At 39.7% G+C, this 26615-nt stretch overlaps 1 protein-coding gene across 9 annotated transcripts in view; it reads right to left on the minus strand.

Annotated features, from left to right (window-relative positions):
- The window catches only part of AIG1 (androgen induced 1), a 266136-nt gene that overhangs the window by 144375 nt on the left and 95146 nt on the right, over nt 1-26615 (minus strand). The window contains exon 4 of one of the 9 annotated variants that reach the window (XM_013056238.2): nt 24906-25325. The exons of the other annotated variants lie outside the window; for them this stretch is intronic. Within the exon in view, the coding sequence (XP_012911692.1) occupies nt 25284-25325 (42 nt within the window). The 3' untranslated portion in view covers nt 24906-25283. Of the gene's footprint in view, nt 1-24905; nt 25326-26615 lie in introns of those variants that run through there. 9 annotated transcript variants of the gene reach the window in all.

Consider the following 26615-nt stretch of genomic DNA (forward strand, 5'->3'; position numbering starts at 1 on the left):
CCACTCCAGGGAGAGCAGAGGGTGGTAGAGAGGTATACAGCCTGTCGATTTCTAATCTGATTGACAGAAAAGCAGCATTTACATTTCTTAGATGATTTGTGTGGTCACCTCTACTTATGGAGCCTCTGGGTTACTCCTGACTATAACTGAACCACAAAATCCTTTCCAATGTATAGCTTAAAGTCAACCACAAATTTAAATTTACAGCCAGCACTGGTGCCTAAATCAACCTGCTTTGTTGCAATGAAGTTATGTGGTAAAGCTTTATTTTTATGGCTTACACACTTCAGCTACTTTAGGGAACTGTCTAGGAATCAATGGACATCTCATAACAAAACACTTCTCATAACAAAGCAGTATTTGCTTGGGCTTCCTAGTCGAAATGTCCTGTGGACCTTTGGCAAATAAAATGATTACTTTATGGGCTGGAGTAGCAAGGTGAATGGGAGTGACATTTACCGAAACATAGAACAGGGAGGGTGATCAGAGTAGTCCAAATTGCAGTTTTGGATATGTTACATACAAATGCCTATGGGAAATCCCGGTGGAGGTATTAGGTAGGTCCAGAGCTCAAATGAGATATAAATATGGGAGTTCTGTTGACTTTTGTTGGGTGAAATCATAGAACAGGAAAATAGAAAAGATTGTAGGAAGAAAAAAAATTCAGCATTGGTCCCAAGACACCACAATATTTAAGCTTTTAGGAGGAGAGGAACCTGCAAAGACAATGAGAAGCAGCAGCCAGGAAAAAAAAATGATAGGCCAAGAAGAGAGAGTTCCAAGGAAGAGGAAGTAGCTAGTTAGGGAAAATACTGCTAAGAGAGTCAAGGGAAGTGAGGAGGAAAATGTGTCCATAGAATCGGTCAACATGGAGGCAGACTATGAACCCTCCATACTGCCCTGAGAGCAGTCTCAGTGGAGTGGTGCAGCAGGATTCTGATTCAGAGTGGGTTATGGAGTGAACAGGAGTCAGGCAGCGGAGACAACCTGTGTAGACAACTCTGTAGAGAAGCTCAGGCTGAAGGAAGAGGAGAAAATAGAGGTATGTAAGCTCTGTGAGTGTAAGGAGTGATTCAGTAGACAGCAAGGGACAACAATATAGAGGTTGTCACATCGGGGATTCATGTCATCTTGAATGTCACCTGAAATCATTCTGCTGTTTTCATGTTGCAGCTGTGGTCATAATCCTCTACTCTCATAAGACTGAGCTTGAAAAGTCTTTTCTCTATTCTCTTCAGTAGTGAATTCATCACCCATCTACAGATTCAACTAGCAATTTATGCAGCTGACTACCCACGCTAACCCCTCTGGGCTCCAACACCATATGGTGAGATGGGCAGCTCACGTGGAATCTCACCAGTGTCTCAAAAACAACATGTCCCTATAAAGAGTAGAAATTTTCTCAGCCAGGTCCTCTCTGCATCCCTATTTCCTTTAATGGGACATTCAGATACTCACACTTAAAACCATATTTTCCTCTTCTGTCATCAGAAAACCATCTCATATTCTCTGACTTGGAGACTTTCTCTTGGTGGTCCCCCTGCTCAGACCACTTTCCCCACCACTTCCATCTGTCCAAAACCTAGCCATCCTTTAAAGCTTATGACATGTGATCCAGGAAACTCTGCTGATCCCTTCAATTGGATGAGATCTCCTAACGGTTCAGCCTTCTCGAGCACTTCTCTTCAGTTAGATTTACTTGAAAGCTTGTCTTATCCACCTGATTAGACTCTAAACTTACTCCTTTTTGCTTCCCTTGCATCGCTAGATACAACAGGCTCTGACCAACTTTTGTTTAACTGGCTCAAAAGCAAATTAATAAATTCTTTAGATGAAATGAGTTTTTTCCAGTTGTGTGCATGCAGAATAAATAAAACGCTGGAAACTTAAGAATGTACTCAACTGGAGTACAGAAATGAGCTCATATGAACATCAGGGTACTGCCAAAAACTGCTTTTCTTTCCTGGAACAAGTATTTACTTAACTTTTTATTATGGTATGGAATATTTCAAATATACATAAAAGTGGACAGACTAGCATAATGAACCCCCATGAACCTATGATCCAGTTGCAACAACTCACAATATTTTCCCATTCTAATTTTGTCTATTCATCGACCCCTTCCATTTTTTCCTGGAGTATTTTAAAGCAAACTCCAGACTTCGTATCATTTCACTTATATATACCCCAGTAAATATCTCTACCAGATGAAGCTTTGTTTTATAATTTCACCACATGTCAAACCTAATGAAACTAATGCTAATTTCTTAATCTGATTTAATATCGAGTTTTTGTTCATTTGTCCTCAATCTGTTGCAGTCATTTTATTCAGGGAATGCTTAATTTAATACTTATTGCCCATTTTAAGGCAATTTAGTGCTGGACATTAACTCTTGATTCTTTTAGCACATGTGCTGGAAGAGGTTAAGGAAAAAGGAGATATTCAATTTTTGAATTAGTTTCCTTGATTCATTTCCTTCCCTCTTCAGCTACTGCTGTTTTGGATCTTCCTCATTACCATGTTTATCAAAAAAATGGGAAGGAAAAGAAAGTGTGGCAGAGACCACTATTTATTTGTCCCCCAATATCTTTTGTCCCTTTTCTCTAGAAGAAAAGAAGCGGCACAAGACTAAAGATGACATTTCCTAGATTCCCTTGCAGTTAGATAGCCACAAGACCATGCAACTTTGTGAGCCAAAGTGATGTGTGCAATTTCTGGGTCATGCCTTTAACTAGAAAGACGTTTGCTGTCTCCTCTCTGATACCGCCTTCTTAATGGCTTAAATGCAGATGTAGTGTGGTAAGCTATTCGCCACCAAGCACATGATGAACAGCCCTAGAGGATCCAGAAGCTACCAGATGAAAGAGCTCGTTGATCTCATCAGGAAGAGCTGGCCTGTCAACATGCAGACCCTCAGTTTTAAACTATTATTACTTTGGTATTGGTTACAAAAGCTGTCCTGATATCTTAATTAAGTTAGAAGGTAAAACTCAACCATGTCAGTAATATAAATCAAATGAAAGTTTTCTAAAAATCTAATGAGAGTTTCTTTTCCCTACATCACAGTCAAATGTTCTCTGCATATGTTTCCAATTATTACCAGCTATCATTCTGTCTGGGAGCATGCTAATCAACTGACATGAGTTAACTAACTGTATACCACAACAAACAGCAAAGTAGAAAGACTGGCTGGGTTTGGTTCCAAACAAATTTATCCTCCCTTGTTTCTTCCTAGCTAAGAAGGAATTATTAAAAGTATGGGACCCTTCAAAGATCTGTAAAATGGGAATGACAGAGTTCCCTAGAAGACTAATTAGGGAGAATAAATAAGTTTGCATGTATCAGAGAAGTGAACACAGTACTTGGCACAGAGAGGTATCAAGAAAAGGCTTATTTCATTTCCTTTGGTTCCCCGCGTACATAAGTCCCAAGGGTCTGATGATATTTTTCTAATAATCTACTATTCTATAGCTATTCAGGCCTCCAGTTCTTGTCCAAAACAGCAAAAATGATCAGACACTGAGTAGGAGCGCTGAGATTTACAACGCCAGTCTCTTTTGAAAGGCCGTGAAAGAAACCATGGAATGCACTAATGGATGAAAATCTTTGTCGAGGATTGTATGGCTGCTCAGAAAGAATGTCGGTAGGCAGTGTATTAGTTGGGGAAAAAAACTGGCTGATACAGCACACTACCCTCTCCTCTCAGAGGGTTTGTCTCCTTTGTGTAACATCAGGGGCTCCTAGAGCATGAGGCTCTGCTCCGTGCAGTTCCTCAAGGATCCAGACGGGCAGAGTCACTGACCAGCCTGATAACAAGGGATGGGAGGATTGTGTGGGGAGATATTTACGGGCTAGTCCAGGAAGTGATTTCATAACTTCCACTCACATTCCACTGTCCCTGAGTCTTACCTTGAGACCTAACTGCAAGAGCTGCTGGCAAATATGGTCTGGTGAGTGCCCAGGAAGAGGAGAGATAAATGTGGGGATCAGCTAGCAGTATCTGTCAAAAGTAGTTACCCTGAAAGAATTTACTGAACTATTTTATTTAGCTTCGACTTGAGTACTGGGAGAAGACACTTAGAAAAACTTGGCCAAAACCTCAATTAGCAGAGTCTTACAAAAATCCTTGTATGATACAAGAAATGAATCTAGGGAAGATGATTTTTTAAAGAACTGATCAGAGAAAAGTCTCCCGAAAACTTCAAAGCGAAACTTCCCCAAAACTTCAGTAAGTAATAATAATCACTTAAAAAAAAAAAAGTTTTAATGGCAGAAAACCCAAATTATTTTAGTTAGAAAAAGACTTAAGTGTTGGATCCTTTTCCTCTAGGAAAAAAACAAGCACTTTTCTTTAGTGAAGGGTTTGAACTTCTAAGGGATTTTCAAGAGTCATTAACTTCACGTTGTCTTTTCCTAAATAATGGTGTCCTAGTTACTGGACCAACAGCACACAGGTGGCCCCAAAACCACACACGCATTGGTCACACTCACTGTGAGAGTCTCAGACACATGGCGAAACCTCCTAAGAGGCCGCTGACGATTATGTTTCATTATAATGATATTTCCAGAAATAAAGGGAATTACACATTAATAAAGCAATGGAACTATGTGCATAACCATAACAACTGCTGCAAATTTAATAACATTTTATACTCCTCAAGAGTTCTTTTTTCTTTTCTTTTCTTTTTTCTTTTCTTCTTCCCTCCCTCTGCCTTTCTTCCTTCCTTTCTTTCTTTCTTTTATTGCCAGAAAGATGAGAGAAGTTCTGAGAAAGAGCTGAGAAGCACTATGTCTCTCATCTGTACCCTCACAGTTCCAAAGATGTCACAGCCGTGCTCAGCACATGATAATAGTGACCTCACAGTAGCCTCTTGGAAACACCCTTCCTGGTTCCCACATGCGTATTTAATCTTGAAGGATGGTCACAGCCTGGAGCCCACAGTCCAGTGTCTTTAAATGACATCTGGTCTGAGAAATGTTTCTCTAAGTCAAGTCCAATTTCATTTGTTTTCCAAAGTACATTTCTCTTTTTGAATTCTCACCAAAGCAAATGGCTCTCATGCATGTCTACGGAAATTTCTGAATATCTAAATAAAATTTCAGAACATTTTATTTTTTTAAACATTTTATTTTTTAAGTAATTTCTGCACCCCACATGGGGCTTGAACTCACAACCCTAAGATCAAGCATGTCATACTTTACCAACTGAGCCTGCCAGGTATCTTAGAACATTTTAAAGAAAGACACAATCTCAATTATGCAGCCTTCCAATTAATTTCAATTAAATCAATCAAGTTTTTGTTTTGTTTTGCTTTTTTGTGTTGACAAATGAGGGGTCACAAATGGGAAGGATTATTTTAAAAATTTCTCTTCCTCCTCCCCCAATTCAAGGAAAGCACAAACGATTAACTTCTTTTTACCATTTTTCTGCATATTCGTCTATGACCTCTCCTTGTCATATACAGATGAGCATTCAGATCAATATAGAAAACGTCTTCTGGATGACTACGTGGCAGAAAGAAGACCAAAGGCCCCTCCTGGGGAAGCTTTCTGACCCTCCTGAGAGCATATGTCAGAAAAAGTGCCTCTTTCACTGGGAGGATATGAGGGTCTCGAGGAGGTGAGCCCATCAAGGGAAAATTATCTGCCCTTCAAGTGTTAATCCATCTGCCCTCATTTTAAAGTGAAAGATGAAGAGGTCTGTCTTCCTTCACCTCAAAAATTGCCATATACGGGGGGTTTTGTTACTGCTTTTTGCTCATTAGGCAGGCTCTCTTTTCTCTGTGGCTTGTCCCCTTGTTGTTTTGCTGCTCCTCGGCACCCATACCAGTCACTGTCTTTTTCTGATGGGACCTCTGAGTGGCTCAGGATGTTTCTTCTTCTGGAAGTGCCGTCCTTCAGGCTCTTCCATCCCTTTTCTCCCTGCACTCGCTTCCCATGCCTATGCCTCCTTCTCAGTCTTCTCCCTTTCCCCTGGGCATCGGCCAAGGCTCTATTCCCAGCCTTCTCCTCCCTCCTAAACCCAGGCTGTCCCCAACACTTCTTCACCTCAACCCAGAAGCAGGGAGCTTCCTAAAATGCTGCCCTGACTCCACTTTCTCTCTGTTTAAAATCCTTTAACAACTTCCCAAAGTAGGATCACCTTCAGTCTCTTCAGCCAGGACACCGGGAGCTTCTGGCTCAGTCCTGGGTGACTGCCAAGAGCCTCCACCTCCTGGCACCTCTTCGCAGGGAGGTCAGACTTTACGCAAGTCAAACATATGGCGGTATTTCCTGTCTCTGCTTATACTGTTACTCCACCGGGCTGCCTTTCCTTCTTTCCCCCCGTCTCTCTAACGTGTAAATCGAATCATCTTCTTCAGGCAAAACTTTCTCATGCTCTAGCATTTCTGAAAGATAAAACCCAAACTACTTTTTGGTACAGAGGGCTCTCCCAGATCTGAGCCCTTGCTTCCTTCTCTAACCACACCTCCAGTTATGCCCTATCTCTGACTCTGCTCCCAGATAATCCAGTTATTTTGAGTCCCCAAATTCAGCACGAATGGAAGTTGTTCCCCAAATCATCATATCTGCTCTAAACTTTCAATTTCAGGTCCCCAGGAGTGGTCCCTGGAACTCTTCCTTCTTCTGCCCCTTCTTGGAGCTTTAATGGTCTTTTCCTTGATTGACTGTTCTTTCTGTAGAGGAACAAAATCATTGCCCAGAATGTCCCAGGCACAAGGGGGTTAAGTAAATATCTGTAGAGCAAATATCTGCCAAAGGGTTAATCTCGGACTATTGATGCTTCCTCATTCCCTGGAGAGGCCTGGTAATACTGCCGCAATGGAGCATCTTTTTTTTTTTTTTTTCAGTGTGAATGGACAGAGGAGATCCTGTTTCTTTGTCTTTCTGCTCTGCCAGCCACAGATGTGCCTGGAGAGCCTTGGGTGCTGCTGCTGGAAACAGTAATGACTGGGAGTTGCAGAGGGGGTCACCTACCAAGCGGTAGAGGGATGCAGCACATGTCCTGACCCTCCTAGGATCCAGGCTGGGGGCAGGGCAAGTATCAGTCCAGAAGGATAGACTTTCAGGTTTCTGTCCATACATTAAACTGTATAACTTGAAATTATCCAAATAATTATGTGGATTAAAGAGATTTCTAAGTACAACCCCTCTACCAAAGTTGTGATGTTTCTAAGAGAGAATGCCTCATATAAAAAATAGCCATTGGCAATGTGACTTGTCGAAGCCTCATGGTCAACAGAACATGGCATGGGCAGAAAGAGTAATTCCCTTATAAATCATTTGTGATTATTCCCAGTTTTCTGGATTTTACTGATCATACTTAAAGCAATTTATTTCTCTTACATGATGTTTCTAAGAGAGAATGCCTCATATAAAAAAATAGCCATTGGCAATGTGACTTGTCGAAGCCTCATGGTCAACAGAACATGGCATGGGCAGAAAGAGTAATTCCCTTATAAATCATTTGTGATTATTCCCAGTTTTCTGGATTTTACTGATCATACTTAAAGCAATTTATTTCTCTTACATTTATTTCTCTTCTACTTTTTTTCTCCCGTGTCTTGCCCTCTCACCAAAAGAAAGGCTATTGCCTTGTTTTCCCCTTAACTGCTCAAAGTTAGAGCTCAAAGTTCTAATCCTCATTTTCTGTCTCTGTGAAATGGGAATAATAATAGGGCTGCAAGGATTAAGTAGATAATATTTAGAAAGTGCTTAGCGCAGCAAGAGAGGGGAACGTGATGCATGTTCGCTGAGATCATTGTCCTTTATATTCCATTTATGAGTGACAAACAGAAGAAAATACAAGAAATAAATCACTATTAAGGAAAAGAAAAGTAGTAAGTCTTATGATACAATTAACATAAAAGCCAGAGACAGCAACTTTGTCTTCTTTAAAATAACCAGACCTATCCTTCTGAATTGCTATACTGAATAACCTCTCAATCAATACTTATTTCTTACTCCTAAGTACATGACTTATTCTAGGTCATGTGGAAGATACAAAAAGAGAGCTTTGAGGAATTGACACTCTAGAAGTCATATCTATTTCTTTTCTATTTCTGTAATGTGTATCCTAGCTATTCCTCAACAGGACAAGGCAGCTTGCTGTAAAATGCTCAAGGTGGTGGAAGGCAACACAAAATGAAGAATCAATCAAACAAACAAAAATATGGTGGGAAAGAAGGAGATAAATCTATTTGGAAGCCACAAATAGCTGGCTTTTTTTTTTTTAATTTCAACTTTATTTGGCCAATGTGTTCAATTCCAATATTATGGTAGAAATGCCTGAAGAATTGTCAACACTTGATTTAGCATCCTTGGCTGTCTCCCAGCCTAGATGGAGAGTCCTTGCTCTGCCTGACACCAACCGGAGGCCACGTAAGAAGTCACAGAGCAGGGTTCCACAGAAGAGGTTCCTGCCCATACCTGTCCTGGGTCTCAGCTGGCAACTACCTCTCATCCAGTTGTAATATAGCCCATGCTGTGGCAGAGACCAGAAGCCCCTGTTTAACCAAACAGTTCGAGAGACATGCTTAATCATGGCCAGAGTGGCACGAAGTGAGAGTGACTGCATCCAGCCTGACTTCGCCCCTCCCCACATGGGACAAGAGTCTCTAGGGAGTCCTGGCCAAGTTAGAACGGACATCCTGACATCCAAAAATGTCTAAAAAATTTCACAGATGGAATTTTAAAAATAAGCGATAGTATAAACCTCACAGAAAGGAGACTTTGCCAGCATGAGGTTCCAAAATGTTTTAGTGAGCACTCTGGGAAAGCCACATATGAAAAAGAACATGACAATTAACAACAAAAAAGATGGCCCACAAAAATGGGCTGGCCTAAACATAAGTTCCTTTCCAAAAATTGAAAAGCAAAAAAAGGGGGGGAGCTTATTTTTTTAATTTTTAAACAGTTTTTAATTCCAGTTAGTTAACATACAGTGTTAGATTAGTTTCAGTTGCACAACATAGTGATTCAGTAGTTCCATAGTCACCCAGTGCTCATCATCAGCGCACTCCTTAATCCCCATCACCTGCTTCACCCACCCACCCCTTCTCCTCTGGTAACCATCAGTTCTCTATAATTAAGAGTTTATTTCTTGATTTGTCTCTCTCTTTTTTTCCCTTTGCTAATTTGTTTTGTTTCTTAAATTCCACACATGAGTGAAATCATATGGCATTTGTCTTTCTCTGATGGACTTAATTTGCTTACCATTATATTCTCTAGCTCCATCCACGTCATTGCAAATGGAAAGATTTCATTCTTTTTTATTGCTGAATAATTTTCCAGTGTGTATATAACACTTCTTCTTTGTCCATTCATCAGTCAGTGGACAATTTGGGTTTGGCTCTTGTAAATAATGTTGTTATAAACATATGGGGTGCATGTATCCCTTTGAACTAGTGTTTTTGTATTCTTTGGATAAATATCCAATAGTGCAATTGCTGGATCATAGGATAGTTCTATTTTTAACTTTGTGAGGAACCCCCATACTCTTTTCCACAGTGGCTGCACCAGTTTGCATTCCCACCAACCGTGCATGAGGATTCCTTTTTCATCACATCTTCACCAACACCTGTTATTTCTTGTGTTGTTGATTTTAGCCATTCTGACAGGTGTGAGGTGAGATCTCATTGTAGTTTTGATTTTCATTTCCCTGATGGTAAGTGATGATGAATATCTTTTCATGTTTGTTTGTCATCTGGATGGCTTTTTTTTTTTTTTTTTTTTTTTTTTTTTTTTTTTTGAGAAATGTCTGTTCATGCCTTCTTCCCATTTTTATTTGGATGACTTCTTTTGGGGTGTTGAGTTTTATAAGTTCTTTATACGTCTTGGATACTAATATTTTATTGTATATGTCATTGGCAAATACCGTCTCCCATTCAGTAGATTATCCTTTAGTTTTGCTGATTGTTTCCTTTGCTCTGCAGAAGCTTTTTATTTTATTTTTGTATTTTTAAAAAGATTTTAAAGATTTTATTTGTTTATTTGACAGGGAGGGAGGGAGAGAGAGAGAGAGCACAAGAAGGGGGGGGACAGGCAGAGGGAGAGAGAGAAGCAGGCTCCCTGCTGAGCAGAGCCCAATGCGGGACTTGATTCCAGGACCCTGGGATCATGACTTGTGTCAAAGGCACATGCTTAATTGACTGAGCCACCCAGGCACTCCAGAAGCTTTTCATTTTGATGTAGTCCCAGGAGTTTATTTTTGCTTTTGTTTCCCTTGCCTTGGGAAATATATCTAGAAAAAAGTGACTAAGGCTAGTGTCAAAGAGGTTACTGCCTATCATTTCTTCTAGGATTTTTATGGTTTCAGGTCTCACATTTAGGTATGACAAAGACAGGTTTAAATTTATATGTATTAGAAAGAAGTGTTACTTCAAAAAAAATTTCTGCATTTCCAATTAATGTTCCCTCCTTATAGTGAGCATCTATGTAGTACACGAGAGTACTAAATGTGGCATCAGAGGAGAAGTAGAAACAGCTCGCATTAACAGAAAGGAGGCTGCTAGCATCAGGGGATACAGCACTGTTTTCACTATTAAATTTTAGGAGGTTACTGTATAGATAGTTATATTAAAAGTATTGAGTAAACTAATTGGCTATATCTCCAGAGTGATTTGATAGAACAGGCTATTCAGACTGGCAAAAAGTGCCTGGAGTCATATAAGCTTGACTTGCACTCAGGCTCTTCTGCCTAAAAATAGGCAGAAGGCATGGACAGACATTATTACAAAATGGAGAAATTGGCCATATTTTTAACTTCTGCGACTCAGCTCCTCGTCTGTGAGATAGTGATAACAGTCCCTAGTCCTCAGAGTCATTCCAAAAGTAAAATGAGATACCGGAAGTAAAGTGGCTGGCCCATGGCAGGTATTTAACAAAGATTTTGCCTTCCTATCCCCAGGTGTATCCTATACAAATTTCCATTATTCCTTGTACAGATGTATTGACTTTAATATTCATATTGTGATATTTCATAAAGGTGGATGAATCATAGGTCATCTACTTGTACAATTATTTCATTCCCTCCCCGACTAGAGTATAAGTTCCACAAGGAGGGGGTTCTGCCTATTTCCTCCTAGCATAAGTGGTAAGGGGCATATCACACATAGTACATGTTCCATCAATATTTGTGGTACGAAGGGAAGAAGACATTTTTTATTGAGGACTTACTAATGTGGTCCAAGTGTGTTCCTTTTTGGTGACCACCTTGAAGCATACGTGTGGCTTCAGAGACTCTCCAGACAGAATGCTTCCTGCTCTTCTGACTGGAGCTCTCAAATAGCAGCATTAGATGTTCTGAACATCCGTGGGCTCCTCAGATTAAATCTGCTTTCCCTCCAGCACCCACATTCAAGTGAAAAGTTTGAAGGGACTCAAAAATGGATTTTATTGCTTTGATGTACTTTTGATCTACACATTTTCAACAATAGAATTTATTTATCACTGTAAATGCACAACCATTCAGTTTCAAAACAGAATGAGGGCAGATTATGAGCTAGCTTAGAAAATTAATTACCACTTACATAACAAATTTTTGTGGTAAAATATATTCTCAGTTCCAAATGACTAGCTCATGAATGAACTTCTAAAACCCAAACCATTTGTACTTCAGGGCTGTCTATAACCCACTCATGAGAAATCATGGAAGTTTTAACTTTATAATGTCATAATTTAAAAAAAATGTAATCTAAAGTAAAATCTAAAGCCTCCTTTTTTCCTTCCTTCTTTCCACCCTCTCTTCACCCTCCCCTCCCTGTGTTTCCCAAACACAGCTTAAAAAAAAAAAAAAATCCTCTGTATTCCAAGCTGCACTGGCAGAAGAAGCTCCAAAAAAGTGTTAAGACTGTGACTCACCTCATTGTAATTCTGCTTATAGAATTTATGGAAAAGGAATGAAATCCAAGAAAATAAAATAAAACTTTAAAAATCCCACTGATAAGCAAAAGTCCTTTCTGTAGGAAATAGAGTTATATAAAAAGATTTATATTTTGTTTCGTATAACTCAGAGGAAACCCATATCCCCTGTTAACTGCCACCTCTAATTAGTTACAGACCATTTAACTCCATAAATGTTTTCCAGGATTAATGATAATTGACACATGTATTATGCTTTTAATCTTTTAAGAAATGCTAATATTGATTCTTTTTCCTGCAATCTTGGGATGGTGCCAGTATTATCCCAGTCAAAAAAGAGGTAGAGATGCCACCTTGTAACTGGCCCTGTAATGGTTAAGTCAGCCTGGTTATGTATGTTGGCCAGGGGCTGTCTCTTTGCCACAGGTCAGGTGGCAGGTCCAGGCACTGCCAGGGTGATTTCCCTCTTTACTTAGCTTTACTTTACTTTACTTAGCTCAGGTCCAGGCACTGCCAGGGTGATTTCCCTTTTTGTGTTCTTCCTAACCACTTTCATTGAACCCCAAGGAAGCCTACGGACCAATGAATGCAAAGATTCTCAAACTTGGCTGTGTTTCCACATCCACGTGGCAAACATTATGAAGAATACAGATGGTGCATGGGCCCCATCTCGGACTGAGTCCATCAGAACCTCTGAGCGTGAGACTTGGGCCAATCAGGCTTGACCAACCTTAGTGCAACTTTACTGGAAGCAGAACAACATTATTCAGATCTCTAACAAATGAAGTTGACTTTCAAGGAAGAGAGGAATTTTTAATGGGGATCTGTCGAGATCGATTTTATGTGTCAACCCAACCGGGCCACAGGGTACCCAGGTATTTGGTTAGACATTATTCTGGATGTGTTTGTGAGAGTGTTTCTGGGCTAGTGTTTTGAGCTAGTAGGCCAAGTAAAGCAGATTGGCTCCCCATTGGGGGTGGGTGTCATCTAATTCACTGATGGCCTTAATAGAATCTCAGGGTGAAGATCGGAGAATCTACTCTCTTCGCCTGTCTTCAGTCTAAGACATGGGTTTTCTCCTGTCCTTTGGACTCAGACTTGGACCAGAACCTCTGCCGTCAGCTTTCCTGCTTCTCAGGGCTTTGGGCTTGGACTGGAACCATCCCATTGGCTCTCCTGGGTCTGCAGCTTGTTGAATGCAGATCTCAGAACTTTTCAGTCTCCGTAATCACATGATCCAATTCCTTATATGTACGTACACACAGACACACATGAGCTCACATGTACACACACACACACACACACATCCTACTGATTCTGTTTCTCTGGACAACCCTGACTAATATAGGATGTTTCTTTTGACCATATATGCTAGTAAATATATATAAAAAGGTACACAGACAATGTTTGAGAGATATTTTACAACAATGAGACAAAGAAGCAGAGGGCAAAGTGCCATTATGTAATTATGTAGAATAAAGGTTGAGAAGGTCCCTACCTGGGACTTTGGAAAGAAAGTTCCTGTTGAATTAGAAGGAGCTGTGCAAGGATACAGAATGAAGTGTTTATATATATATATATATATGTGTGTGTGTGTGTGTGTGTGTGTGTGTTCTCCATATATATATAATATATATATTTATATTATATATAATATTTCATTTCATATATATATTTTTTCATTTCATATAGATATGTAATCTTTACATTCTATTCACATACACATAAATAATCTTATATGATTCTAAAAAACAGGATGTTGAGACTGAATATAGTTTAAAGGTGAAGGTATTATCTGGTAGTCTTGAATAATGATAAGCTCCTTACCTCTTTGTATCTAGAATGTTTACTGAATGGATAAAAGAAAAATATTATCAGGAAGAGAAAGGCAGTGCTGAGTGCCAAACTCAGCAGGATGCAAGGGCACAAGGTTTCTCAGGGCATCAGAAGCTCACTGGCCTGGGCCTTCTTTTTTCATTCTGTCTCTTGGTTCCTGTGAGCTGTGGTCTATGATATCGAGTATCAAAAATGCTGGTGTTCCTTAGGATTGATGCTTCCTGCTGCATTTGCCTCTTTTTTTTTTTTTAACCCTTCTTCAGTCTTTCTCTCTCTCTCTTTTTTTCATTCCTTCTTTATTTAAGCAGTGGGTAAGTGTTTGAGGAAATACATTAAAAGTCAGTCATATTAATATGATGGGGCTTTAAGCTAGGGATGAAGATTATTTGGGAAAATGTGTTCTCCAGGGGCACCTGGGTGGCTCAGTGGGTTAAAGTCTCTGCCTTCAGCTTGGGTCATGGTCTCAGGGTCCTGGGATTGAGCCCTGCACTGGGCTCTCTGCTCAGCGGGGAGCCTATTTCCTCCTCTCTCTCTGCTTGCCTCTATGACTATTTGTGATCTCTGTCTATCAAATAAATAAATAAAATCTTAAAAAAAAAAAAAGAAAATGGGTTTGCCAATAAAAACATTTAAAAGTAAAAAACAAAAAACAAAACAAAACAAAAAGGTCTGGTACTGCAGTTTAAAGCAAATTACCTAAATACAGATAAAGGAAATTGGGCAAGATAATGGCATCTTTCTGAGTTTCCTACACCAGAACTTTTCAAGAAAACTTACCACACACAAGCAACTGGGGAAAAAGAAATTCACAAGTGAATAACTCAACATATAACCCTCAGCAAAATCTAATGAAAAGTCACCATGCTGGTTTTCAATATAAATTACTACATACAAAACCTGTTTTGCAAATATGTTATGGATTTTAACGTAAGTTGCTGCATAAAATGTGAACAGTTTTATGACAACAATATTCTGTAATTTAGACTTTCAGCTTAGTTGCATGGATTACTTATGTAACTCTATAAAATGATGAGCTTATAAGGGAAAAATACCTTCACTTTAGTGATTCCAGTTTAAACTTACAGAAATATCAAATAACTTATTGAAAAAAATCCCAGATGAAGTAAAAAGGAATGTTCTGGGAAGTTGCCATTGACAGTAAGTTGCCCTGATCTTATAGATGTTTGTTTCCCAGGATTACTTAGTGAGGAATATCAGCAGTTTAAAAATAAGAATGGCCAGAGGTCTTTAACAGTCTCATCAGAGGATTCTAGACAGGCTGACTCTTTTCACTCTTTTTTTTTTTTTAAGAAATATTTAATCTAATCCTGTATAAAAATCTGAGAGCAAACTAATAAGGAATAAAGATAATTAATTAAAAATGAATTAAGAGACTATGACTTGTTCTTCACTATTATCCCAACAGCCCACCCTGACCTTGGACTGTCTCTGCTACTCATGACAGTGGAGGCCAGGTCACAGGAAGGGAACCTGGGGAGGAAACCTTTCCAAATCATAGGAATCTAGGAGCCTGATCTCTGACTTCCAAATAAGGTTAAAGCACAGCTTCGTTATCCAGATCCTGAAATGTCAGCCAACTTCACCAGCATGAGGAGTGCAATCAAAAAAAGACTGTGCACCAACAGAAATACATCAGTCACTAAAATGGAAAGCCATATAGCAACAACTGATGTCAAAGCCGACGAGCATTTTTAAACAACAACAATAGACTAGTACAGGGGTATGCGTACCAAGATAAAGGAACATTCTCCTCCAAGAGCCTAAATCTGCTGATTAGGAATCATATCAACTGGGCAATAAATTGCATACAGAGATTTACCTCTTCCGACCATGCTGTCTTTACACACTAACACCCCTTCACTTCCATTTGCAGCTAAACCTTTTTTTTTTTTTTTTTTTTTTTAAGATTTACTCATTTATTTTAGAGGGGGCTCAGGAGGGGAAGAAGGAAAGGGAGAGAATCTCAAGCGACTCTCTGATGATCACAGGGCCAGACAAGTGGCTTGAGCTCATGACCCAAGCCAAAATCAAGAGTCTGGATGCTTAATTGACTGAGCCTCCCAGGCACCCCTCAGTCTACCCTTCATTTTAAACTCCCATGTCCTTATTTTGAGCATCCTCCTTTTCTCCAGTGAAAGCTTGAAACAAACTCACCTAGGAGAAACAACACCAATTTTCCCCATTACCTAATGTTTCCAACCTGTTACAAAGTGCAACTCATAAAATCAAGAGGGAGCATCATTCTTTGTGTGTGTAAAGCAATACCAAAGTGAGGAGCCAGGATTCAACAACGCTACGGATACCCTTCTGGAAATTGCTTGTGCAATGGCACTCCTTGAAGGCCCATATTTCATTGACTTGGCAAAATTCCCTTTCAAGGTCATTTCCAAGTGCTCGTCTTGTGCAGAGCAGCATGCGTGGAGCCGCACTAGCATGGCACCAGGTCAACCCATTAGTCATTGCTGGAGCGAGCCTTCTGCGGAGAGGCAGCCTGCTTCAAAGTCAGATGGGCTTGGCAACAGCATGCCAAGAAAACTTTCAGATTTGAAATGTTACAGAAAAGAAGGTCACAACACCTTATAATGGCCTACTCTCCTTGCAGAAGGTGGCTTTTCATATTTTTATGCAGATATTCATATCTGCCCAGTGTGAAAACCAGGTTAGGAAATGTGGTGAGTGAGGGTGCGCATATGTCTTCAATTGAGCACCGTGGCGGGTGCCAAATTCAACCGAGCTGATCGGATCGTAGGTCTGTGTGAAAGCTGGAAGGGGTGGAATCTAGTTGCTATAGCTGCAAATTAAACAAATAAATGAGACACCGTGGAATGCAGCAAAATATCTGTGGTTTGATTAGTTCACATTTGCCATATGTGTGAATATTAGCAGTCAAATTCTTAGCTTAAGCAAAGTGGTTTACATTAGGTGCAAGCGAGGGGAAATGCTTAAAAATAAATAAGGGAGAGTTGACTTCTACCTCCAAGGATAAATCTCTTACCTGTTATATAAACTTTTAAGGAATTTCATTAATTTTTTATGTTAGGAATATATATATAAATTTGGTGTTGCTAAAAATACAAGATTTCCACCCGAGCATTTTCCTTGAAGCTTTAGACAAGAGTTTGATGCTAGCTTCTCACCTATTATATGATAATAAATGAACATCATTAGCTATAGGGAAATTTTATCTTATCGTTGCCATAAGATTCCTATCTTATCCTCTTTGAGGGGACTTCTATTTATGGGGCATATTAAGTGGCAGGCACTGTGCTCTGTATTTCCATGGCCAATCTCTGGAATTCCTGCAAGAAGCTGTAAGTTCCCCACTCGTGGAATTCAAGAAAGAAATTTCAAAAGACCATTGAACAGAGAATTCTACTCTGACTAACTTCTTAAATCACTTACACTAAACCCTTTTCACAGAATGACAAAACCAGAGAAAACTGGAGAGGTCATCTGGTTCAGCGGCCCTTTCGAGGTGGCTCACGTGTCTGCGTCTCTTAGAAGAGCTGCCTACAGAAACAGAGTGTGGCAGCAGGGAGATAATAGAAGGGCTGTTTACTAAAATCAATCTTTTTATCCTAACACAAACAGATGGTGGCAGTGTGAGGAGTAGCACTTGGACATATAATTCAATATATTACCAGGTCACATAAATGAATGTATTTGATAAGGATGAAAGGGGTTACCTTAAGGGGAAACATTTCCACCCACCAGAGCTAATCCCTACAACTAGGTTAAAATGTATCACAGGATGCCTCGGTGGCTCAGTGGTTTAACCCACTGTCTTCGCCTCAGGTCATGATTTCGTTGTCCTGGGATCGAGTCCCGCATTGGGCTCCTTTCTCCACGGGGAACCTGCTTCTCCCTCTCCCTCTGCCTCTGCCTGCCACTCTGCCTGCCTGTGCTTGCTCTCTCACTCTAACAAATAAATAAAATTTTTAAAAAATGTATCTTAATTAGATCATCAAGGGCAAGTTCATTTTCTGAATATGGATATGGTAAAACAATAAGAAAAAGTCACCCTTGCTTAGTTGAAAAGGAAAATCATCAAAAATGCCAGGGATGTTTATAAGTGTCTCGATGAGATATGTTTATGAAATATAATGACGATTCATGGTGAAAGGCATCTGTTCACTAGATATTAACAAAGCTCCATGAAGAGAGACCCTGGGTATGATAAGTGTGATGGATTGGGTCGCTCAGCATCCTACCTCCAGCTAGGGCGCTGGCTCACTGTGCAAGCCTGGACAAGTTCTCATGCTGCACACTTGAAGCCCAGGAGACAGAGTTCTGCTCTGGAAAAGGGAAAGACTGATTTTGAAAATTATAAGCCAGTGAGCTTGACAAGGATGTTATGAGATTCTAAAACAGGTCACTGAAGAACTTAGGTGGGAAATAGAGAAGTAAATGGTGATCACAGGTACCAGCCTAAGTTCACTTAGAGAAAATAATCTTATTTCCTTTCCAGAAAGTGTTATGAGACTGGGAGAAATAGGAAAGAAAGGCATTCACCCCACCATTATTCACTCATCCTTTCCAAAACATTTTCTGAGATCTTCTATATGCCAGGCACTGATCCAGAAGAGGGGACTATGTGAGGAAGCAAAGAGCATGCACCTGCCATTAAAGAACATCCAGTTCCAGACAGATGCAACAACATAGTACAAGTACAGGACAGTGGATGCTATCATAGAGGCACATGCGGGGTAGAGGTTCCTAAAGAGGGGATGGGCAGTTCTGTGATGTAAGGCAGAGTTGACGCATGAGTGCACTGGGAGAAGGAGGTTTCTGAGAGGGAACTCAGGGCTGCGTGGACACCCAGTCCCAGAAAAGCCCCATCGTAACCTTAAATAGGCTCATGGAAGTTAACCAGTATTCCTAAAGGACCAGGAAATTTAGAGAAAAATTTGGTAGCTTAGGTTCAGATTCAAATAGAAAAGAAGAAGAAGAAGAAGAAAGAAGAAGAAGAAGAAGAAGAAGAAGAAGAAGAAGAAGAAGAAGAAGAAGAAGAAGAAGAAGTAGTAGTAGTAGTAGTAGTAGTTGGGTTGAACATTTCTTGATGGGTTGCCACAGACTTTTCTTGCTGTTCTTCCTTTACTTTTCAATGTGACTCAGATAAAGGAGCATGTGGATAAGATGAAAATTGTAGTGTCTTCATGATCTGGTATGAACTTAAGGGTTTGGAATAATGATTCTGGACTCCCAGAAAAGTTTCTTTTCCCACTTTATCTAAATGTTTCCACTTTATCTAAATGTTTCCAACACAATGACCCCTCAGAACCTCTAGATATCTCGAATCCAGGCAAATTGGGAAACAGCAACACCTACTCTTCTCAGGTGATTTTGTCCCCAAACTACCATCCACCTGTTGCCAATATCGTCTTATAATCCTTTTCCTCATCAGGTCCCTTAGTGTCCAAGAACTCTCTCTTCATTATATGTACTGCGTTAATTTCCTATTTCTCCATCCCTGGATATGGTGATAATTTTCAGTGGCCAATACCGCTATCTGCTCTTCCCTTCTGCTACCACACAGGGCAGTTTCATCTAAATACCTGTCTTAACCTTAGGAATCAACCATCCCCTCGGCGCATGGCTACAAGGTGGTTAAAATTCACCGCTCTGAAAAACTAGGTTCCTTGTTACTGAATTTACTCACAGTGGGAGCCTCCAAAGAAGCTTCAACTCAGGCACTTCAATATGAAACAGTTTCATAAATGAATCATTTTATTAAATTCTAATAGATCCATTTAATGACCCTTAAAATCTCAGTACTGTGGCTTCCCCAGGGCCCACGCTGTATCCCAATTGAGGTTAACCCAATATGGAATTCACTAAGAATATGCCTACGGATCCTACATTTTGTATACAAAAGAACAAAATAACAACAACTTTGAGTCTTAGCTAAGCCACACGCTGGTCTGGTAAGCATGAAGTGCAAGTGTCAGAGTATGGTATAATGAGACTGCCAAAAAGAGTTAATGGAGCTTGGACAACACTAATAAGCCAAGACTTTGGCTGAACTGCTCTGCTGTCTCTTGCCAAATCATACGGAACTGTAGAAATGAATGTAGACAAGCCGAAGCCTCATCAGGGATACTGAGCATGATCCTCAAGGGCCCATATGCCATTTTCTCAGCAAATATTTATGGAGTGTGCAGGAATACCAGAGACTATGCTAGGTTCTCGAGGAAAAGATGAAAGAAAACAACAACGACAACATTTGCTGCCCTTTGATGGCCTCATAGCCCATGGGGGCAATAACCAATAAATACTAATCAAGCAATGTGATAAGTGAAATCTTAGGTGTCAGGACAAAGAGTTCTGAGTGCAGGGAGAAGGGACCCGCTCAGGTGCCTGGAGACTTGGGATCACTTCACACACAGGTGGTTTCTGAGAAAGGAATGGAGCAAGGAGTCTTCACAGCTTCAGCTCTTCTAGGAAGGTAGCTGAGGCAGCAGTGCAGAGAAAGCTCTGGTGAGGAGGGAGTGGGGAGGTGGGGAGAGAAGAGACTAGCCTATTGCCTCAGTTCAGCTGGTTGATGATGAAGCCTTGAACTAAAGCAGGTATCGTGGAGATGAGGAGGCTGGGGCAGCTTTGGGAGCTACTTTGGAGGTACATGGAATGGGACTCATCAACTAACTGTGAGGCATGTGGTAGAAACAGCTTTCAGATGCTTCTGCCATTACTGAAGTGGCAACATGAGGGGAACAATAAGATGAGAGGATGGGTTAACATGATGAATTTGTTTCAGTATGTTCATCTCAAGGTCCTTGTGTCAAATGTTGAGTGTGATACCCCTTGGAAGATGGGCCGGGAAGTATAGACTTGGAATGACCCACATATAACACAGACTGAAGTCATGGGGAGGAGTAAGATCCCCTTAGAAGAGAACATGAAGAGAACAGAGATAGCCGGTATTTGAGTCCTGAAGAATGGATGAACAGTCTGGGAAGATTTGAACTGCAGGAAAAAACAAAGGTTTCATTCCTTATCAGAGTTTTCCCTCAGCTGAACACCCCATGGCCTTGGTTCACTGTTGAAGCTCCATCATTGGAGATGCTCAAGTAGAGACTAAAAGGGAATTTGCCAAGATATTGTTCAGGAAACTGAGGTATCACATGATGCACAGACCAGATGGTCTTTAGAAACACTTCCCAAGTTTTAAGATGCTAGGATTCTGGTTCTCTATGATAGAAAATGCAGCTTTGTTTTTCCACTTCACTTTCTTTGGCAGCTATCACTGATGCTTGCTGAGGTTGGAGCTTCAATTAAAAGGGAGCTGGAAAGGATATAGGGATGGACTTCTGCCAAGGAGCTGGGTCTGTGGCTAATGAATGATCTGTTTGTGGTAATGAAGAAGGAAGCCAGTTCCTAAGACAACACCTTCAGGCCTGGCCCTACCTCTCCCCCAACTATGAAGAACTGAGGGCACGTGAATGGGAAACATATGAATGAAGTTTACTTTGAAATATCTATGGATTTAAGGATTAGGGGTAAAAGAACTTGAGTAAACCACACTTTTGGTTTTGCTGACCCCAAAATATCTGAATATAATTTATAGACCTTTTGATGAACTCAAAATACCGCTGGGCCTGCTCATCTATTCAGTGTAGCTAGAAACAGGGCACAGTGTAAGGCAAACTGTATTAGCCTTGAATTCTATCCTTACGTGGAAAATTAGTTCTACAAAGGAATTTGGGATATCAGAAAATTGCTTTAAAAAGACATGGTCTAGGGGCAGGTGGGAGGGTGGGCGAGCCTGGTGGTGTGTATTGTGGAGGGAGGGCACGTATTGCATGGAGTACTGGGTGTGGTGCATAAACAATAAATTCTGGAACACTGAAAAGAAATTTAAAATAAATAATTTTTTTTTAAGACATGGTCTATTGCCCTAGAGAAAAAACAACTAATACTCAGATAAAATAATCAATATATGGAAGAGCTTTCTAATAAATTTGACCCAGGCTTTTCCATTTACCTGGCCCATAACTTTCAGATGTTCCAGAGACTACGCTGTGTTCTTTGGACATCATTTCAGGCCTTCTCAGGCAGTAACAACAATATGATACGTACCAACCAAAAAGACCCTTAGAGGGGACAGCAGGCTATGTATATAAGATTTTACTGCAGCGCAGCTGAGATTGAGGAGGGAAGTAAAGTACAAGGTAGGGAAAATGTGAATAGTTTGGGGTTGCATTCTCTGTCAACTATCATGAAAAGGAAAAGATAGAGTGGAGGGAAGAAAGGACAAGAAAAAAAACCATGGATATAGGATATTTGATTCTTGATGCAACAAATATTCATTTGATGCAACAAATATTCATTGGATTTCCATGATGTAGAGGCACTGTTTGAAGTGCTTGGGATGGATGAGTAACTGAAACAAAGACCCCTGCTCTTATGAAAATTATATTCCAGCAGAAGGAGATGGACAATAAGCCATAGACACAGCATGTAAGTAAAAGCAGATTATATGTCAAGGATGGCAAGTACCACCAGGGGGACAAAGAGCAGGGTAAGGGGACTCTGGGGACACAGGGGTAGCTTGCAATATCCAATAGGCAGCTGAGCGGGCTTTACTGAGAAGGTGAGGCTGAACAAATGAAAATTCACAAGGACAAAGGGATGATCAGTAAAATGAAGTGAGAGCCTTCTGGAGAAATTCTGGAAGTATCTGCCTCACTGCGGATGGAACTCCCTTCTCGTTCCTGGGTCTTTGGGGTCTTATTTGTTTTCTTTGGGAGGTCCACTGGGAGTCTTAGAAAGTGGTTCCCAAGAAATTTCTGACCTCTGTTCTGGTTTTCCTTTTAGTTTTGAAAATTTCCAGATTTCTTCCAGTTACTTTAGAATATAATGGGAAAATAAGAAAGGTCAGTTTTTTTCATGTGAAATAGAAGATAGCCTTCTCGTGACCAACAGCTTTTTTTTGGTGAAATACCCAGTATTGGGGTGGCACAGACTCCACGGGTCATGATATGCATCATCCGTGTGGCTCTGAACTGGAAAATTTTCCATAAATTGTGTTATTTAACAGAAGAATAACATCAAATCTGAGTTCCTACAAAACCAATGACCATCCAAGCAGTATTTAATGCCTTCTCTTCTAGGAAAGACAGATGTACCAAAACTTTAGTAATTCTCAAATGTCAAAATAATATCAAACAGAATAAATAGTTACCTAAATTTAAATTCCCTTGAGGATCAGTTACCTATAACAAGAACAACTGGCAAATCAAGCATGAAGAGAGGTGGGGTTTATTTTCTTATCTCCTTATAAATTACCCAGGGAATGAACAACTGCTGTAATTATAAGAATATCTAGGTCATGTATGCTTAAAGATTTGTGGTAATAATATAAATATCTAAACTTCTGCAGTGCTTGGTATTCTCAAAGCATTTTATAAACATTAATTAGGTCTTCACTAAGCAAAGACACTTGTCTCACTGTTGGTTCTTCCTTTTACAGCATCGCTGAGAATTTGCAATCTTTCTAGAGTTTAAATATTTATTTATTTATTTACTTACCTACTTATTGCTCTTAATGTATACTTATTCTATTGACAGTGTTTTAAACTTATAATCAGCAGAAGAGAAAAATTTGGGGCTCTAGTTTTGCAGCCAAGAAACAGGCCAGAATAACAAGAGGGCTTCTCCTTGTCAGAGTGAACAAAGCCCACAGGACACACTCTGTTAGTTTGTGGAAATGTTTTCCTACTCACGTACCTCCACCTCAAACAGGCCTTTAAAAGTGGAAATATTCTTCTCATCCTATAACTTACACAGTGCCTAGTAGGGTGTTTTGCATTTAATGGTTTTATTGAAAATTAATGTTTGCCAGATTGAATTGAACCAAAGCTCATCTCCCGGGAGTTGTGACCATGTAGCCCCTGTAATTAGCATTGTGTTTTGAAAATGATTCATTTTGCTGATCTCCAGTTTTCTCTTGTCTTATCATCAGTGGACTGAGGACAGAAAGGCGGTAGAGACAATAAATGTAAACATGACATCCTTCCAGGTTTCATTTTTTTTTTTTTGAGAGAGAGAGAGCACATGCGTATGTATAAGAGGGTATGGGAGTAGGGGAGAGGGGCCATGGGAGAGGGAGAAAGAGAATCTTAAGCACTCAGGGCCCTGAGATCACGACCTGAGCAGAAATGGAGAGTCAGACGCTTAACCTACTAAGCCACCCAGGTGCCCCAACCTTCTTTCAAGTTTCAAAAACAAACATGTAAATACCCTTTTAAATCCCCAACAGGGGTAGAACGGTCTTGACTCCAGTCAAATACATTGTATTTTATAGGTTTATATTTTTAATTATAATACATGAAAATTGTGTGTGTGTGTGTGTGCACATGTTATTTCAGTAGAACCTGGAGATAAGCCAGCAGTTACACAGCGAGGCTCTGTTACTGTTGCAGCCCATCTGGGTACCCATTTCCTCTTCTATTCTCCCCAAAACCTCTAAGATTGCTTGCTGAGAGAATGGAGGAAAACAACAGAAAGGAAGAGATAGGATACTTTCCTTCAGTTACAATCATGTCTAACAGGTACTTTAGAGTAAATCTAAAGGAAAGTCCTGTGAGTTCCAAATCCTCTGAGGTTTTCTTTTTTTTTTTTTTTTCATGCATGTTTTAACTAATTTTTTTTTTTTGCTGGGCAGTTGAGTGGTATAAATTCAAGACTGACTTGGAGATGTCTTCTGAAATAGTGCCATGACAAACATATAAACTACATTTGGCGTCTGGGTCTGGAGAAGTTATGCTGAGACTCTTCAAATAGTAAGTGTGACTCTACACCTAAGAACAGGGCACATCTTCTCTTGGAATGCTTGTAGCTACAATGATCTAGAAAGGTCAGAGCCAAAGGCCTAATGGATCAGAAATCCATCCATAGAAGTATTTAAAAATTACAAATTAAGCTAGTAAAATATTAAATATGCTCTATCCTCCTAGATTGTTAGATATATATTTTAAAAAACAAAATAAAAAATATGTGATGGTATAATAAAGGCATATAGATTTATAAATTATAAAGTTTTTAATTATAAAATTATATTATTTAATATAATATAAATATAAATATCCCAACATTTTATTTTCTTGCCTTCATTTCAGCAAATTCACCAAATATGTAATTATAATGGAATTTTCACAAAATTTAAACTCTACTGACAATATTAATCTAAGGCATTAAAAGTAAAATGTAAGTTTAATCAAAGTATACACAATTTGAAGGTTTTCATCAAATTACAAAGATTCAAATGAATGTAAAAATGTTTAGTTATTTTCATACTTTTAAGACCAAATATTGAAAATTATCTGAGATTAAAATACAAATGATAATTATTAAACTTTTAAATAACATTTAAAAGTAAAGTTGAAAATTCTTATCTAATTTGTGTTTCATAAATACTTTTACAAATTTTTATAAAAATTAAATTATTCATGATTCCAGTAGTTAATGTTCATATTTTAATAGCCAATGTAAAGAAACAGCTTACTATATAAAGTTACACATACACAAATTTAGAATAATGCAAATTAATATTGCGAAATAGTCCTCAGCCACCATATGCAACTTCTTGTAATTCCGGAACCATGAACTGGAACATGAAGAAAACCAAAGAAACGATCATTCGTCTCTACCAATGGACAAAGTTCATCAGGAAAGCAGCTATTGAGCTCTTACTATCTTAGGGGATTTGATATGCTGATTCATTTATCTTTTCCCTTTCTGAAATATCCCTGTCACTCAAATTCTCCTTGAATTCCTAAGGAGTGCTTGTCTCCAAGAGTGAGAAATTTAACTCATCAAAGTGAATTGAGGAGAAGTTCTGAGAGTCAAGTTATCGTTCTAATGGCCTCATCAGTACCTGGAAACCATTCATTTGAAACATTAAGTAGCACCCGGGTCTGCAAAGGTTGTGATTTATTCTCTGGCCTACAGGTAGTTTTGTGCATTTGAGGGATATAGATCAAAGGCGAAACAGTTAAGGCCCATTCTCCTCTAACACATGGTGTGATTGCTGGTTCTCTGTGAAGGACCTACTCATGTTGTTAACTTCTTACTGTGCTTAATGTATCAGCTAAACTTTATCACAGGTGCATATGTATAGGAAAAAAACATAGTATGGTACAGTCCTGGATTTAAGGTTTTAGGCATTCCCTCCCCCCCAAAAAAATTGGGTATTTTGGAAAGGAGCCCTCTCAGATAAGGCAGGGAGGGGAGGGATGACTAGATGCTGAATTCTTGCATTAGTCGGACAAATAGGCATTGATCTTACTACATGCCAGGTGGGTGGGTGCAGTGCTCGGGGCTGGAAAGCTGCTGTTGGCATTAGGAACTCACACTTGTGCAAGGGATACAGACGTGTTTGATGGAGACTTGAAGGTGCCCTGCAAGCCTGACAGGAGAGCTAACCAGGTCTGTGGGGCTGAAAAGAGACTTCTGAGAGATGTTATAGAAGGTAGCAGGGTGAGCAAGGGCTCCCCAGTAAAGAACGGAAAGTGCACTGGGGGCAGAGCATGACAGATACAGGGTTATGCAAAGGGTTTTCACATGCAAGAAAAGCCAAAAGTTGGTGAGGCACAGAGTAGTTACATCAAGCCCCTTAGATGGTGAAATGAATCTGACAAGACCCGGCTTATTCGTTTGGAACTAGAGCAGAGGTGCCATTTTAATCCTTCAACAGCATGGCTCTAATTGATGTCCAAGAAAATGCTAGTTGTCTGAGCTGTGTCACTTTTGAGGAGTTGGCTTGGGAAAGAATTAATCAAAGCCCCTGAGTACAGTAATGTTTGTTTGTTAGTACACACCACTTTTCTCAAAATATACCAAAATTGGGGGCAGAGAGGAAACTGTTCATTTGGACCTATGACGTGTGATGTCTAGC

Source organism: Mustela putorius, unplaced genomic scaffold, assembly GCF_011764305.1.
Source record: "Mustela putorius furo isolate JIRA1106 unplaced genomic scaffold, ASM1176430v1.1 tig00003863_pilon_pilon_pilon, whole genome shotgun sequence".
Taxonomy (NCBI): Eukaryota; Metazoa; Chordata; class Mammalia; order Carnivora; family Mustelidae; genus Mustela; species Mustela putorius.